Source organism: Chiloscyllium punctatum, chromosome 3 (genome assembly GCF_047496795.1).
Source record: "Chiloscyllium punctatum isolate Juve2018m chromosome 3, sChiPun1.3, whole genome shotgun sequence".
Lineage (NCBI taxonomy): Eukaryota > Metazoa > Chordata > Chondrichthyes > Orectolobiformes > Hemiscylliidae > Chiloscyllium > Chiloscyllium punctatum.
The window spans coordinates 58,471,835-58,485,800 of record NC_092741.1 but is presented as its reverse complement, the minus strand read 5'-3'; the positions used below and the strand labels follow the sequence as shown (position 1 = coordinate 58,485,800).

At 38.2% G+C, this 13,966-nt stretch overlaps 1 protein-coding gene across 1 annotated transcript in view; it reads left to right on the top strand.

Moving 5' to 3' along the window:
* The window catches only part of ube2j1 (ubiquitin-conjugating enzyme E2, J1), a 38,388-nt gene that overhangs the window by 13,789 nt on the left and 10,633 nt on the right, over positions 1-13,966 (top strand). Inside the window, exons 2-5 of the mRNA XM_072553746.1 lie at positions 220-293; positions 4,620-4,751; positions 10,832-10,916; positions 13,430-13,535. Coding sequence (XP_072409847.1) covers positions 220-293; positions 4,620-4,751; positions 10,832-10,916; positions 13,430-13,535 — 397 coding nt within the window. The remainder of the gene's footprint in view (positions 1-219; positions 294-4,619; positions 4,752-10,831; positions 10,917-13,429; positions 13,536-13,966) is intronic.

Here is a 13,966-nt window from a genome sequence, read left to right as displayed (position 1 = left end):
TCCTACCGTTCTTCGCATTTTCCCTTGCCTTGTTGTCCTACCCAAGTGCATAACCTCTCTCTTATTTGGATTGATGGTAAGCCCCCAGGTCAATTCTCACATCTCCAGCTCTATGGCAAGTAACATGTCATTTTGAATTGTATTTATCATACCCTGTTTCTTTCACTTTGACCTTTTAATCGCTGATCTGATGCTGAAGGTTATATTTTGTTTTAACAGCTGTTAAACGTTTAATGAAAGAAGCACAAGAGCTGAAAGACCCAACAGAACAATACCATGCACAGCCTTTGGAGGTAAGACCAGATTAATTACAAAATGAAATCTATTTTGAGTGTATGTTTTTGCTAATGGAATGGAGACATGAGCAGCCATCACATGGTATACTAGTGATTGAGGGAAGATATATGCTTTGGTGTAAAAAACGGAAAGTAAGGGTATTCCTTAATTGATCAGTTGGGAAGCATGGATGTTCACAGGGATCTGGATGTCCTCGTAGACCAGTCGTGGAAAGCAGTTGGCTGAGTGCAGCACACAATTAGGAAGGCAAAGGCTATGTTGGCCTTCATTGTAAGAGGATTTGAGTTCAAACGTATGAATATCTTGATCTGAAAGCATATAATTATCATAAGGAGAGTGTTGGGGTTTCCAGGAGTGTCAGATGAGGGGAAGATATGTTTGATTTAGTCATGTATTGATTAGAGTTTGGAAAGCTGAAAGGGAATCTGATTTAAATGCACAGAAGTCTAGTAGGGCTGAACAGTCTAAATACAGAGAGGATGTTTTCCCTGATTAGTGGGTTTAGAACCAGGGGTTTCAGTCTCAGGGTACAGGGTAGATCATTTTAGAATGGAGTTGAGTAAAATTTCTTCACTCAAAGCATAGTACACTTGTGGAATTCTCTACCACGTAAGGTTGTGAAGGCAGAGTCATTGAATATTTTCATGAAAGAAAGAAATATTTTAGATTTCAAAGGTGTCTGAAGAAAATGGGGGAGGTGGATGATCTTTAATTCCATAGCTGATTCAATGTGGGCGGCACGGTGGCACAGTGGTTCGCACTGCTGCCTCACAGTGCCGGAGACCCGGGTTCAATTCCCGCCTCAGGCGACTGACTGTGTGGAGTTTGCACGTTCTCCCCGTGTCTGCGTGGGTTTCCTCCAGGTGCTCCGGTTTCCTCCCACAGTCCAAAAACGTGCAGGTCAGGTGAATTGGCTATGCTAAATTGCCCGTAGTGTTAGGTAAGGGGTAGATGTAGGGGTATGGGTGGGTTACGCTTCGGCGGGGCGGTGTGGACTTGTTGGGCCGAAGGGCCTGTTTCCACACTGTAAGTAATCTATTCTAAAAAAAAACTTTGCTATTTAGACATAGTATCAAAGAATATGGGATGCTTTGGAGTAAATGTGCTCTCCTTGATGAGGTACAAAATGGAAATAGATCATTCAGTCTCTTGAGCCAACTCTGCCATTCATAAGGAATGCAGAAAGAGTTGGACATGAGGTTAGTTTGGCTAGCTATGCCACAGAGCCTATTTTACATTTCCAGTGAGCTATAGAACAATAGAGACGATTAACATTGTGGAGACTTTGCATTTTGTTTTGGAAGAACCATAGCATTCAGTGCTGAATAAACACCTTTTTTAGTTTTGTAGAGTTTTAAAAATTGGATTAGTGGTGTAAAATTTTATATTGGATACTATAGTGATGTGGGACTTTAAAAAAGCAAATGCAACAGGAAAGCAAATTGGGTCATTTTCAAAGTATAGGAGTTTAAAATAACTAAAAGTAAAGGTTCTTTATGCATGAAATGTCTAATAATATCATCTGGTGGCATCAATAGAGGAAAATGATTTGGATAACTAAAAGCCATTACAGGTGGTCAAGAATGGAAAGTAAATATTCCTAGATACACTTTGGAAAGAGTGGTGAAATAGGAAAGATGCCGGATAGCAAAGGATGTCATGAAGACATTAGTGAGACAGCATCTGGCTCAAATGATCATGAAGCAATATCAGTTCGGATGGAAATTAGAAACAGCAGAAATTTGTTTTTAAAAGCAGTAGAAGAAGCAGCTTACAGGCCTTCTAATGGCAGTGATAGCTTTAGTCCAGTAATAAGCAAGAAGTTATAGGCTTTGCTACAAACCTCATTGTAATAATTGTGGGAATCTTAATATTCACACAGATTTGGACAACTAAATTGGCAAAAGTGATTTAGAAGATGAGTTTGAATGTTTATATGACCAGTTGGCCTTTCTTGTAAGGGAGTTGGAGTACAGGAACAAAGAATTCTTGTTACAGTTGTACAGGGTGTTGAAACCATATATGGAAAAGTGTGTACAACTTTGGTCCCTACGTACAAAAAATATATTTACATTGGCGAATTGATACCTGGGATGAAGGGTTGTCCAATGCTGTGAACTAATCAAATTAGGCCTATTAAAATAATGAATAGTATTCTTGTTGAGCCTTGCATGATTCTGAAGGGGCTTGATAGGGTAGATGCTAACGGGTTGTTTCTGCAGTTTGGGAATCTAAAATGCTGGGTTGTAGGATTGTATGCTGATCATTTAGGATTGAGATGAAGAGAAATTTACCTCATTCAAAGAATTGTGAATCTTTTGAAATTTTCTTTCCCTGTGAATGCTCTATCATTGAATACATTTAGGCATGAATTGGTCAAGCTTGGTTTCTTGTGGAATGATGGGATAGTGGGAGCTGGCAGCAAAGTAGAATTGAAATCCAAGGTCAACCACGATCCTACTGAGTGACAAAGAGTAGGCTCAAAAGACGTGTAAACTACTCTTTCCATTTCTTGTGTTGGTAAATTTCAATGGATGCTGCATGTATAGACTTCCAGAAGGCATTCTGTTACTCATCACACAAGACTGTTAATGGAAAACTTAAATGCATTGAATTGGAAGCAACCTGTTGACATGGGTATAAAATTGGCTTTCTTGCAGAAGACTGAGGGATGATAAACATGTACTCGGTAGGATGTGACTGGCCTCCCATACTTCTGCCAGTGCTTCTCTGAAGTACAATCAGTTCATCTTAGTAAGAACATTTTGAATTTGTTTTCATTCTACTTATTGATGCTGGCTGGAGTCATCTTTCCACGACAGTGAAGCTGCTGCCAAAAATGCATCTTGCCTGGTCTTGCATTATAAAACTGCAACACAGGCCTGGTGTACCATGAATTGTAATCAGTTTTGGTTTATTATACAATAAGTATTCATCATTTGGTCTTCTGCTGTGTTAACTTTGGAAATAATGAAATAATACAGGTACAGCAAACAAATGGTATATTGGTCTGCATAGTGAAATGATCGGAGTAAAAGAGCAGGAATGTCTTGCTGCAATTGCATAAGGTCTTGATGAGCCCTCATTTGAAGTAAGTGTGCGGTTTTAGTCCGTTTATCTGAGGAAGGGTGTTGTGGCAATAGGAGTGCAACAAAGATTTACCAAACTGATTCCTTGGATGGCAGGACTGACTTATGCAGAGAGACTATATCAGTTACAAGAATATTCACTGGAGCTTAGAGTAAGGGGTGATCTCATAGAAACGTGTAAAATTATAACAGGACTAGAGAGAGAGTAAATGCAGGAAGATTGTTCACAATGACTGAAGTCCAGAACCAGGGGTAGCAGTAACGATATGGAATAATCTGTTTTGGACTGGAATGAGGGCCAATTTCTTCATCCAGTGTGGTGAGCCACAGAAAGCAATTGGAGGCCAAAACATTGAATATTTTCAGGAAGGAGTTAGATATAGGTCTTGAGCTTAAAGGGATCAAAGGAAGAAAGCTAGAGAAATTCAGGTGGCCTAATTTCTCCAAGCAACTTCATCGGGTTAGAATTATTTTTAGCTTGCTCTCGCACTCCTATCTTTTATGATTCTGGATTTGTATTCTGTCTCAATGTGAATACTTAATTCTGACTGAGGAGCTTCTGTTGCTTGCCTTATTCAGCCACCATTGTATCTGGAGAGTACTGTGCTAGTCAAGATGTTAAATTACTGGATATCTACACAAAACAGGTTTTCTCCACTTAAAAATGTCTGGACAGTTGTCAGCAAAGTGAATGACCAGCTATTATAGATGGTGAAAAATCCTGTTATGGGCAGCATGCTGGCTCGGTGGTTAGCACTGCTGCTTAACAGTGCCAGGGACCCGGGTTTGATTCCCACCTCGGGCAACTGTGCAAAATCCACACCGACATTCTCCCCATGTCTGCATGGGTCTTCTCCAGGTGCTCCACAGTCCAAAGATGTGTGGGTCAGGTGAATTGGCCATGCTAAATTGCCTATAGTGTTGGGTGCATTAGTCCGGAGTAAATATCTGGTAGGGGAATGGGTCTGGGTGGGTTACTCTTCAGAGAGTCGGTGTGGACTTGTTAGGTCGCAGGGCCTGTTTCCATATTTTAGGGAATCTAATCTGATCATAACCCAATATGCTTCATTAAAAGTTAGAGATTACTGTCTCCTTCAAATATGTTTGCATATTGCAGATAAATAGCATGCATTTATACTTTTTTTATAGGTTACTTTTGTTTTTAAGATTTAACTTTAAATTAAACAGTGGTCAGATTAACCTTTTAGCTTTTTCTCCTTTTTTTGCTTTAAGGATAATCTCTTTGAGTGGCATTTTACCGTCCGGGGTCCTCCAGACTCTGACTTTGATGGTGGGGTTTACCATGGCCGAATTGTGCTTCCTCCAGAATACCCCATGAAACCACCCAGCATTATTCTGTTGACAGTAAGTGTGTCTGAAGTGTCTTAACAAAATTTTGTAGTATTGCAGCCATATCACTATGGAAAAGTGAAGCCCTTCAATCAAAGCAGACCTCTTACTTTGAGTTGCTCAGTTGGGAAACAACTAGGATTCCAATTGTTGCGTTCTGTTTCATGATTTTTGTACCCTTTATTTGAACATCCCTTTTTTTTATGATTTAACTTTGCTATCCTGTCATTACCATGAATGGATTGTTACAGGTTTCTACCCTGGCACAGTATGTGCAAATCTCTTGGTTTTTAGTTAGCATTTCCTCTTTTAGTAAGGAGATGTATTCAACTTAAGAACAAAAATAGGCATCTTGGCCATTCCTGCATGTTCTGCCATTCGATGAGATCCTTGCTCATCCCATTTCCGCATATCTCCGTCTACTTCTGATGCCTTTCACCCCTCAATTATCAAGAATTGACCTATCTCTGCTTTTTAACATAGTCAAAGACAGTGCTTCCATCGCTTTGAGGAAGAGAGTACCAAAGACACTCACGATACTGCAAAAAAGCATTGCTTCTCACCTTTGTCTTAAATGCGTGACTCTTTATTGAACAATTACCCCTAGTTCTAAGTCTTTGCACAAGTGGAACCATTCTTCGCACATACCAAGACTAATCAGGATCTTGCATGTTCCAGTCAAGCCATCTCATGCTCATCTTGGTTCCGGCAGATGCAAGCCAATCCTCTCAGATCTTTCTTCAAAAGCCTACTATTGTGGGTTGTAGTCTAGCAACCTTCTATGATCTGCTTTCAATGTATTTAGGTCTTTCCTTTTTAAATAGACCATATCTAGAGTACTGTGCCATTAGAATTGGTCTCCGTGTACATAGTACACCAGGTCTGGTTTTAGCAATGTTGTGTATAACACAACTTCCAAATTTTTGTATTCAGTTCTGCTTATTATAAATTACAGCATTCTGTTTGTCTTCCTGCCTTTTTTATTCTTCTGCCAAAATAGACCATTTTACATTTTCTACATTTAAACAGTAAACTTTGTTTTAACCGGCACTTTATGAATAGGTAGTTTTGATAACCTGCAAAAAATTATATGCTTCAAATACCATAATATTTATTGTATTATTTGGTCCAATCATTATAGTTTATTCATTTCATTAACTCAGTGTAGATATACTTGTTCAATTGAGTGGCCACATGAAATACCACCAGTTGATTGTTTCTCCTCAAATACCACTATCTACTGCATTTTCCCGTATAGTCATTTGAAAGTGAGAGAGAAGGCTGTCTGCTGGGGAGTTTTACTTGTCAAAATTTCATTATTTATAATGTATGCTGCAACAAAGGTATAATAGTGATATGTATATTTCCCTGCATTATGTTTCTAGACTTGGGTTGTGTTTTTATATGGATTATATGAATGTCTTGATTATCCGGAATATTTGATCAACTAGCACACTCCAAGTACCATACATACTGGTTAATTAAAAAAAATTGCTGTACTTCATTTGTCAGATTTCTTATCCAGTCAGTTAACGTATCTGTATTAATTTGTTCTCAGTTTATTTTCCAACCTATTTTTGTCGTCATCAAATTTAACAATAATATATTTAGTCCCTTCATCCAAGTCATTTATATTAAATGAATAAGTTTTAGCTTCAGCACAGATCCTTGTGGTGCACCAGTTACATTTTGCCAATCAGAAAATGATCTAATTAGACCAACCCTCTGTTTCTATTACTAGTGGATCTTCTGACTGTGTGCAATAGGTTATCATCTATACCATGAACTATTATTTTCTGCAATAACCTTTTTGTGGAACCTTCTGAAGTGCCGCCTTCAAATTGAATTACGGTACTTTTATGGTTCTCCTTTATTCACAATACATGTTACATTTTCGGAGTTAGTTCATTGTTTAAAAGATGACTTCCTTTCCTCAAAACCACGTTAACTCTGCCTGATTGCCCCTATCCTACCTAGATGACCTGACACCATGTCTTTAAGAAAAGCTTCTAACATCTTCCTGTGACAGATGTTAAGCCAACTGGCCTGAATGTTTCCTGTTCCTGTTTCCACTTGAATGGAGCCATCCCCAAATCCTAAGAATTTTTTTAAATTAAAACCAACGCACCAGCTATTTCACTTTGCTACTTTTTGAGTCCTTGGCTTAAGTCCATTAGAACCCAACAATAAGTAACCCTTTAGCTCAAACAATTTGTTCAGTGTCAGTTCCTTGATGTTTGTTGTTTTGAGTTCCTTCATCCCTTCTCATTTCTTCACTTACAGCTTTTTTTAGAATATGGTTAAGACAATGCAAAATACCTGTACAGTACATCTGGCATATCCCTGCTTTTCTTTATTACTTCCCCAGATACAACTTTGACAAAACATTTTAACTTTTTTTTTTGAAGTTTCTACAACAGATCTTGCTTTCTTGCATTCTCTCAAATTTAACTTTTCCATCCTTGATCTTTTAGTTAGTCTTTGGCTTTTTTGTATTATACCCAGTTTTCTGACCTGCTATCCCAGCTGAGTAATTTTGTGTTTATCTTTAAATGTGCATCTTTTTGGATTTTTCCTTTCTCACTTATTATTTGTGTTCTGTGTATTCTGAAATTTTCCTTTTAAATGTCTGATACTGCATCCTTTTTGACCCCTCTCTGAACCAAGTTAACCTAATTTGCCAGCTTGATCTACTTTCAAGCCCTTCACAATTGGCCTTATTTTAAGTTTTGTAAAATGCTTGTCTTTGATCTGTGCTCCTCTCCACTAAAACTGTTATGTGAAAATCAGTCATCTTATGATCACCACAATCCAAGGGCATTTAGATCATTAATCCTATCTCCATGCTCGATACCAGATCTTGCATAATCTCCTGTCTGGTTGGTTCCAGAACATTCTCTATGAAGCTATCCCCAAAACATTCCTTGAACCCCTTACCTAGGCAGCCTTTGCCCATCTTATAAACTTATAGAAATGTATAGATTTTATCCCTTTGGATTATTGGTGTATGTATCTGGCAAGGCACAACTTTATTGGCAATGAATCCTACCATATGCTTACTGTTAAAGGTCCTGTACACCACACCTACAAGTGTCTGCTTGTCGTCTTCATTCCTGTGAATGATAGCCAGCTACCATATTATAAATAAAATTCTAAGTATAACATAATGTTTTAGTATCTTTTTAATTTTGGTCTGACTCTTGGGTTTAGTTATTTAATCTGCCAAAATAACTCTGCTGGAGTCTATAAATTTTCTGTGATAAATCTTTATTTACAACTTGATGGCATTGACCTTACTGTAGATGTTATTGTCTGTGCTTCTGATGTCAGTATCTAAGAATTTAGATTAATGTGGTGGTGATGATGCAGAAATACAAAATTAGCACCATTGACTTTGCTGGGCACTTATTATTTTGAGAGATGTGCACAAGGTTTTCCTCTTAATGCTGTACATTTTGTCCAGCAATTTGAGCAGAGTGTCCAGTCTAATGCCGCTGGTTCTTTGAGGAAGTGCTTAATGTAATAGCAAAGCATCACGACATTTCCATATCAGTATGTACACATTGGAAGGCCATTTTAGTACTCCATCTATGTGTGGCTAATGGAAAGAAAATGTTCCTAGTATCTTTATGTAATCCACCTTGTTTTGTCTTTTCTCCATTGGATAAGATGAAGTAGTAAAGCCTGTTTCTGGAATTCTGAGGAGTATAAGCTCCATCTGTCCCAGTTGTACTCAGCTGTTTGCTCAATTAATGCAAAATGCAGGAGAGATTTGATCTGTTCCTATATATTTTCCCTTGTGAACGAAAAATAATTTGTTTGCCAATCCATAGATGCATTCAGTTCCTTTTTAGAGCTCTTAACATTTGCATTTGTCAAACTCTTAGTACTTCAGACAGTGCCACAATATTTTTGTATGTCCCTTGGACAGGCAGGCTGGCCCTCCCATTTAGTGTTTCATCCAAAAGATGACCACTCAAACAATGGGAGTATTGAAGTGAAGATTTGATCTGGATTATAAGTGTCAGAAATAAGAGTACATGCAATGACCCCCTCCCTCCTACCCCTTGGCCTGCTCAGGGATTCAATAAAATTGTAGCTAATCTTCCACCTCACTTTCACTTTATGTACGAAGCTCCAAGGTGGTACCTGATCCCATAACTGGATGATGAGAGGATATTAACTCCGCCAAGTTGGCAACTGTTAAGTGGCACTTTAACAAAAAAAACTACTATCTATTAACGTTTTTGCGAAAGTCTTAATAGGGAGGTTGACTTTTTTAATGCTTAATATAAGGGGTTTGTAGATAGGCAGATGAATATTTTCCTCCTCCAAAGATCACTTCCTGTTGTTCCCAGGAACTGTTGAATAGTCCTTTACCTTTTTTTTTCTTACTGATTAAGAAAAATTTCATATTTGTTCTGTGGTGTTACATTATTGCAAGCATTAAGATCTATTTTGAAATTTTCCAACTACTGTATATACATGAGTAATAGTTGATCTCATGTAAAAGTCTACCTTTTTTATCCAAATATCCTGGAATTTTTACATATCTCATGTAAACGTTGACCCCAGATCTTCACAAATAACAGGTCAACGTTTGAGTCAGGTGGGCTAGTCGTCACATTCCACTCCAGCTTTCCAGTCTGCCAGTTCTGCTCCCTTCTCAGTCTTCAATCTACTGTCTGTTGTGTTCTGCTTCAGGTTTTCAGAGTTACCGTAATTTTTTTAAAAATTCATTTTAGATATCATTAGCAGAAGCCCAATTGATATGGTATGAATTTTGACGGGTATGAATTTCAGCCCCTCCAAAAATAATATCCATGTAATAGTTGACCCCATAAATTTAACCTTAAAGTTGTCAAAAAAATTCTACTATTACTCAGATATACATGGTACTCATTTAAAAGTTAGGTTTTCAAGATATTCAAAATTATTAGTTTGTTAATGGAACAAGAAGTTTAGCATACAAATGCATTTGGTTCTTTGTGGTTTATCCCTTTTCAATCCTGCTTTAGCATCTTTTTTGTACAGTATAATTTTTAAGATGCAGGAGAAGGTGTATCAGTCATTCCAGTTGACGGATAAAACATTTGGGGAGCTTTTGGGAAACGTTCCCATAGCATGATGCACAGTAACAACTTAGTTTGGCTTTCTTGCTATGTCTGGACTTATCAGTTAATTTGAAACACTTGTCAAATAGTAATCTGAAGCTTATTGGTTTAGTATAATATTTAGTCAAATAATAAAGCCAAAGCACAAAGGGATCTGGGAGTGCTAGTCGAGGATTCTCTAAAGGTAAACATGCAGGTTGAGTCTGTGATTAAGAAAGCGAATGCAATGTTGTCTCTTATCTCAAGAGGGTTGGAATATAAAAGCAGAGATGTACTACTAAGACTTTATAAAGCTCTGGTTAGGCCCCATTTGGAGTAGTGTGTCCAGTTTTGGTCCCCACACCTCAGGAAGGACATACTGGCACTGGAACGTGTCCAGCGGAGATTCACACGGATGATCCCTGGAATGACAGGTCTAGCATATGAGGAACGGCTGAGGATACTGGGATTGTATTCGTTGGAGTTTAGAAGATTAAGGGGAGATCTAATAGAGACGTACAAAATAATACATGGCTTTGAAAAGGTGGATGCTAGAAAATTGTTTCTGTTAGGCGAGGAGACTAGGACCCGTGGACACAGCCTTAGAATTAGAGGGGGTCATTTCAGAACGGAAATGCGGAGACATTTCTTCAGCCAGAGAGTGGTGGGCCTGTGGAATTCATTGCCACGGAGTGCAGTGGAAGCCGGGACGCTAAATGTCTTCAAGGCCGAGATTGATAGGTTCTTGTTGTCTAGAGGAATTAAGGGCTACGGGGAGAACGCTGGCAAGTGGAGCTGAAATGCGCATCAGCCATGATTGAATGGCGGAGTGGACTCGATGGGCCGAATGGCCTTACTTCCACTCCTATGTCTTATGGTCTTATAGTCTAAATCGTATTATGATTTAGTTCAAAGTAGGTAGTAATTTCATTCCAAGCAATTTGTTTACTGAAGGTTATTTGCTTTTCAGTACTGCTATTTGAACAGATAATTTTGTTTCAGCCTAATGGAAGGTTTGAAGTGGGAAAGAAGATATGTTTGAGCATCTCAGGACATCATCCTGAAACTTGGCAGCCATCCTGGAGCAGTAAGTATCTTCCAGATTCCAGTGTTGATCTAAATCATCATCATTAGATAGCAACTGTAGCATTTAAAAAAAAATCCAACTACTGGTTGTCTTAAATCAATTTTCAGAAAAAAAAAATCATCTCTGTAATATGACCAGTCACATCCCAGAGAGCGATCTGGCTTCATAACCGTAAGCTAATTTTGCAAATTTGGTTACCATAGTAGTCAGTCACTGAGCATAGAATTGGCTGCCAATGTATTTTTAAGGATCGAACATTAACGTTTTTTTTTTGCACACCAAAAGGGGAAAAAATATAAACTCTCGCACTTTTAATAATTGTTTCAAATAATTCTTCCAAAGTATCACAAAGTTGGATTTAACTCTTTTGCCCTCAACAAGAAACCTAGAGCTAATTAAACCTCAGTTAAGAGTAACCTTGTTCAGTTTTAAGTTCTTTTGTTCAGTTGGTTTGGTTGTACTTGGTTTCGTTTCAGCAAACCTTTTTAGTCATCCAGTGTTTTTTTTTAAGTTGATGCCACTTCATTAAATCTTTAAACTGCTAAGACAGGGTCACTTAGAATCAAAGTCATATAGCAAAGAAATAGATCCTTCAGTCCATCTTGTCCATATGAATCAAGTTTCCCAAACGAAACTAGTCCTACTTGCCTGCATTTGGCTCCCATCTCCCTAAAACTTTTTCTGTTCATGTACCTGTCCAAACTTTTAAATGTAACCCTACCTGCATCTACCACTTCCTCTGGCAGTTTATTCCACATGCTGGGTAAGATTACAACATTTAAAAGGCATCTGGCTGACTATACGAACAGAAAGGATTTAGAGGGTTATAAGCCAAATGCTGGCAAGTGGGGCTAGGTCATATTGGGGATGTCTGGCTGGAATGGACGATTTGGATAGAGGGGTCTATCTCCTTGCTGTATGACTCTATATCAATCACCGTCTGTGGAAAAAGTTACCCCTCAGGCCACTTTTAGATATTTCTTCTCACCTTAAAAATATGCTCCCTGGTTTTGAATTCTCCAAACCCCACACCCCACCCTCCACCAGCCTTTGGTGGAAAAGACCTTTGCTATTCACCTGATCTATGCCCCTCCTAATTTTATAAACTTCTATAAGGTCATCCTTCAAGTCCTTTACTCCATTGAACAAAGTCCCAAACTCCCCTTAACTCAAACCTTTCAATCCCAGCAGCATTCTGGAAAATCTTTTCAGAACTCTCTCCAACTTAATAATAATCTTCTTAAAGCAGGTGACCAGAACTGCACACCGTGCACTCTTAACAGGCATTTTTTAAACTTCACTTCCGCAACCTTTTGTTTGCAGAACTTCTCAAGATGGCCTCCTCCTGCCCCGACACTGCTGGAAACTGATTCCTTGCTTTGCTGCTAGCACAGATGGTTTTTCTATGAAGAAACCTGCACAGCATGTACAGACAACCTTCACACTGAACTACTGGATAGTTCTCTATCAAACAGGAAATCTGCTTCTGTCGTTGCCTCTTTAAGTCATAGGATACCTTATTGTGAGGCTCCAGCCCAATTTTTTTCTCTTAGTAGGCTCTGAATTATTAATTAGAAGTTTCTTAAAAGCTTTGTCTGAATGCACATAAACAAACAAGACAGCCTGACGTTACTTTGAGAACTCCGAATGAAACTAAAATATCCTTATTAACATAGATGTAATAGAAGTGCCAATTTAACTTGAAACTCTGTGGCTGTTTCCATTTCAGAGCACAGGATGTAAATAAATAAAGTATCGTGAATCATCATCTCACTTTCTCATGGGGAAAAATCTTTTCGGAGGCAGTTTCAGTTTTCTGACACACTTTCCTCTCCCTATATCTGTTCTATTCATACAAAGTTTACTTGAGCAGTGCCAATGTTGGGATTAATTTTATTTTGTTAGCTTTTCATAAACCATTTGCTACAATAATTGACACTCTCTTTCTGCGCCATGAACGATCTTCAAATCAGGTTGCTGGAGATTAAATTCCAACAAAGCCATCAAGTTCTTATGGAATTGTTCAGGAAAAGTGAGAGGATTACCATCCATACAAACAAATGCACTGGGGTGTTGGCTTTTTTTCCTTCTTTTGTGCTCAATCACTTGAATCTTTATAATTCAGAGGATACAGCTGACCCACATTTGAGACTGTTGACCCATTGATCAGTAGACATACATTGTGGTGACTGACTTAGTAGCATGGTTTAGTTATAGTGCATTTAGCTATGGATTGGTATAGGCAGGTTTATGACTCCTTATTTTGAAAACTTTCCATTTTGGCCGTACGTTACTGGCAACATATGTCTCCTATTGCTTCTCCATCCTTTTGCGCAAGAAGCGAGGAGAAACCAAATCGAGATTGCATGCTTACTTAAAATCTCCGTGCTTTTCATTCTATCTAATTTAATTGTCATGCCAAATAGTGCAGATAGACATCTGGATGGAAAGTGAGCAACAAAAGTATCACTGCTGAAAGTAATTTTGAATCATCATATTGTATTTGTTTCTAGTTCGGACGGCATTGTTGGCCATTATTGGGTTCATGCCAACAAAGGGTGAAGGAGCTATTGGTTCTCTGGATTACACTCCTGATGAAAGAAAAGCGCTAGCCAAAAAGTAAGATCTTTGTTTTGGATATTTGTATTATTTAAACAAAAGGATAATTCCTTATTTGAGAGGAAGTGTTCCCTTCCATTACCTCAGCCCTCTTACTCTCCCAAATACAATAGAAAAAGAAAATATTTACCAAAATGTGTAAATTTAGAACAATGTTTAATATGCAAGATGCATGGAATTAGATTCTGATAATCTAATAGATTGGAAATTAGATGTCAACTTATCTCAAATTCTCTTGGTTAAATAGAGATAATAGCTTGGAATGCTGAAGTACATAACTAGCCACTTGACTCCCCAAAGTCTGTCCAGTGTATCCAAGGCACTACACAGGAGCGTGATGAAATGCTTCTGCTTGCCTGGATGTATGCAGATCCAACAGCACTTGAAAAGTTTGACACCAACCAAGATAAAACAGCTCGCTTAATTATCAC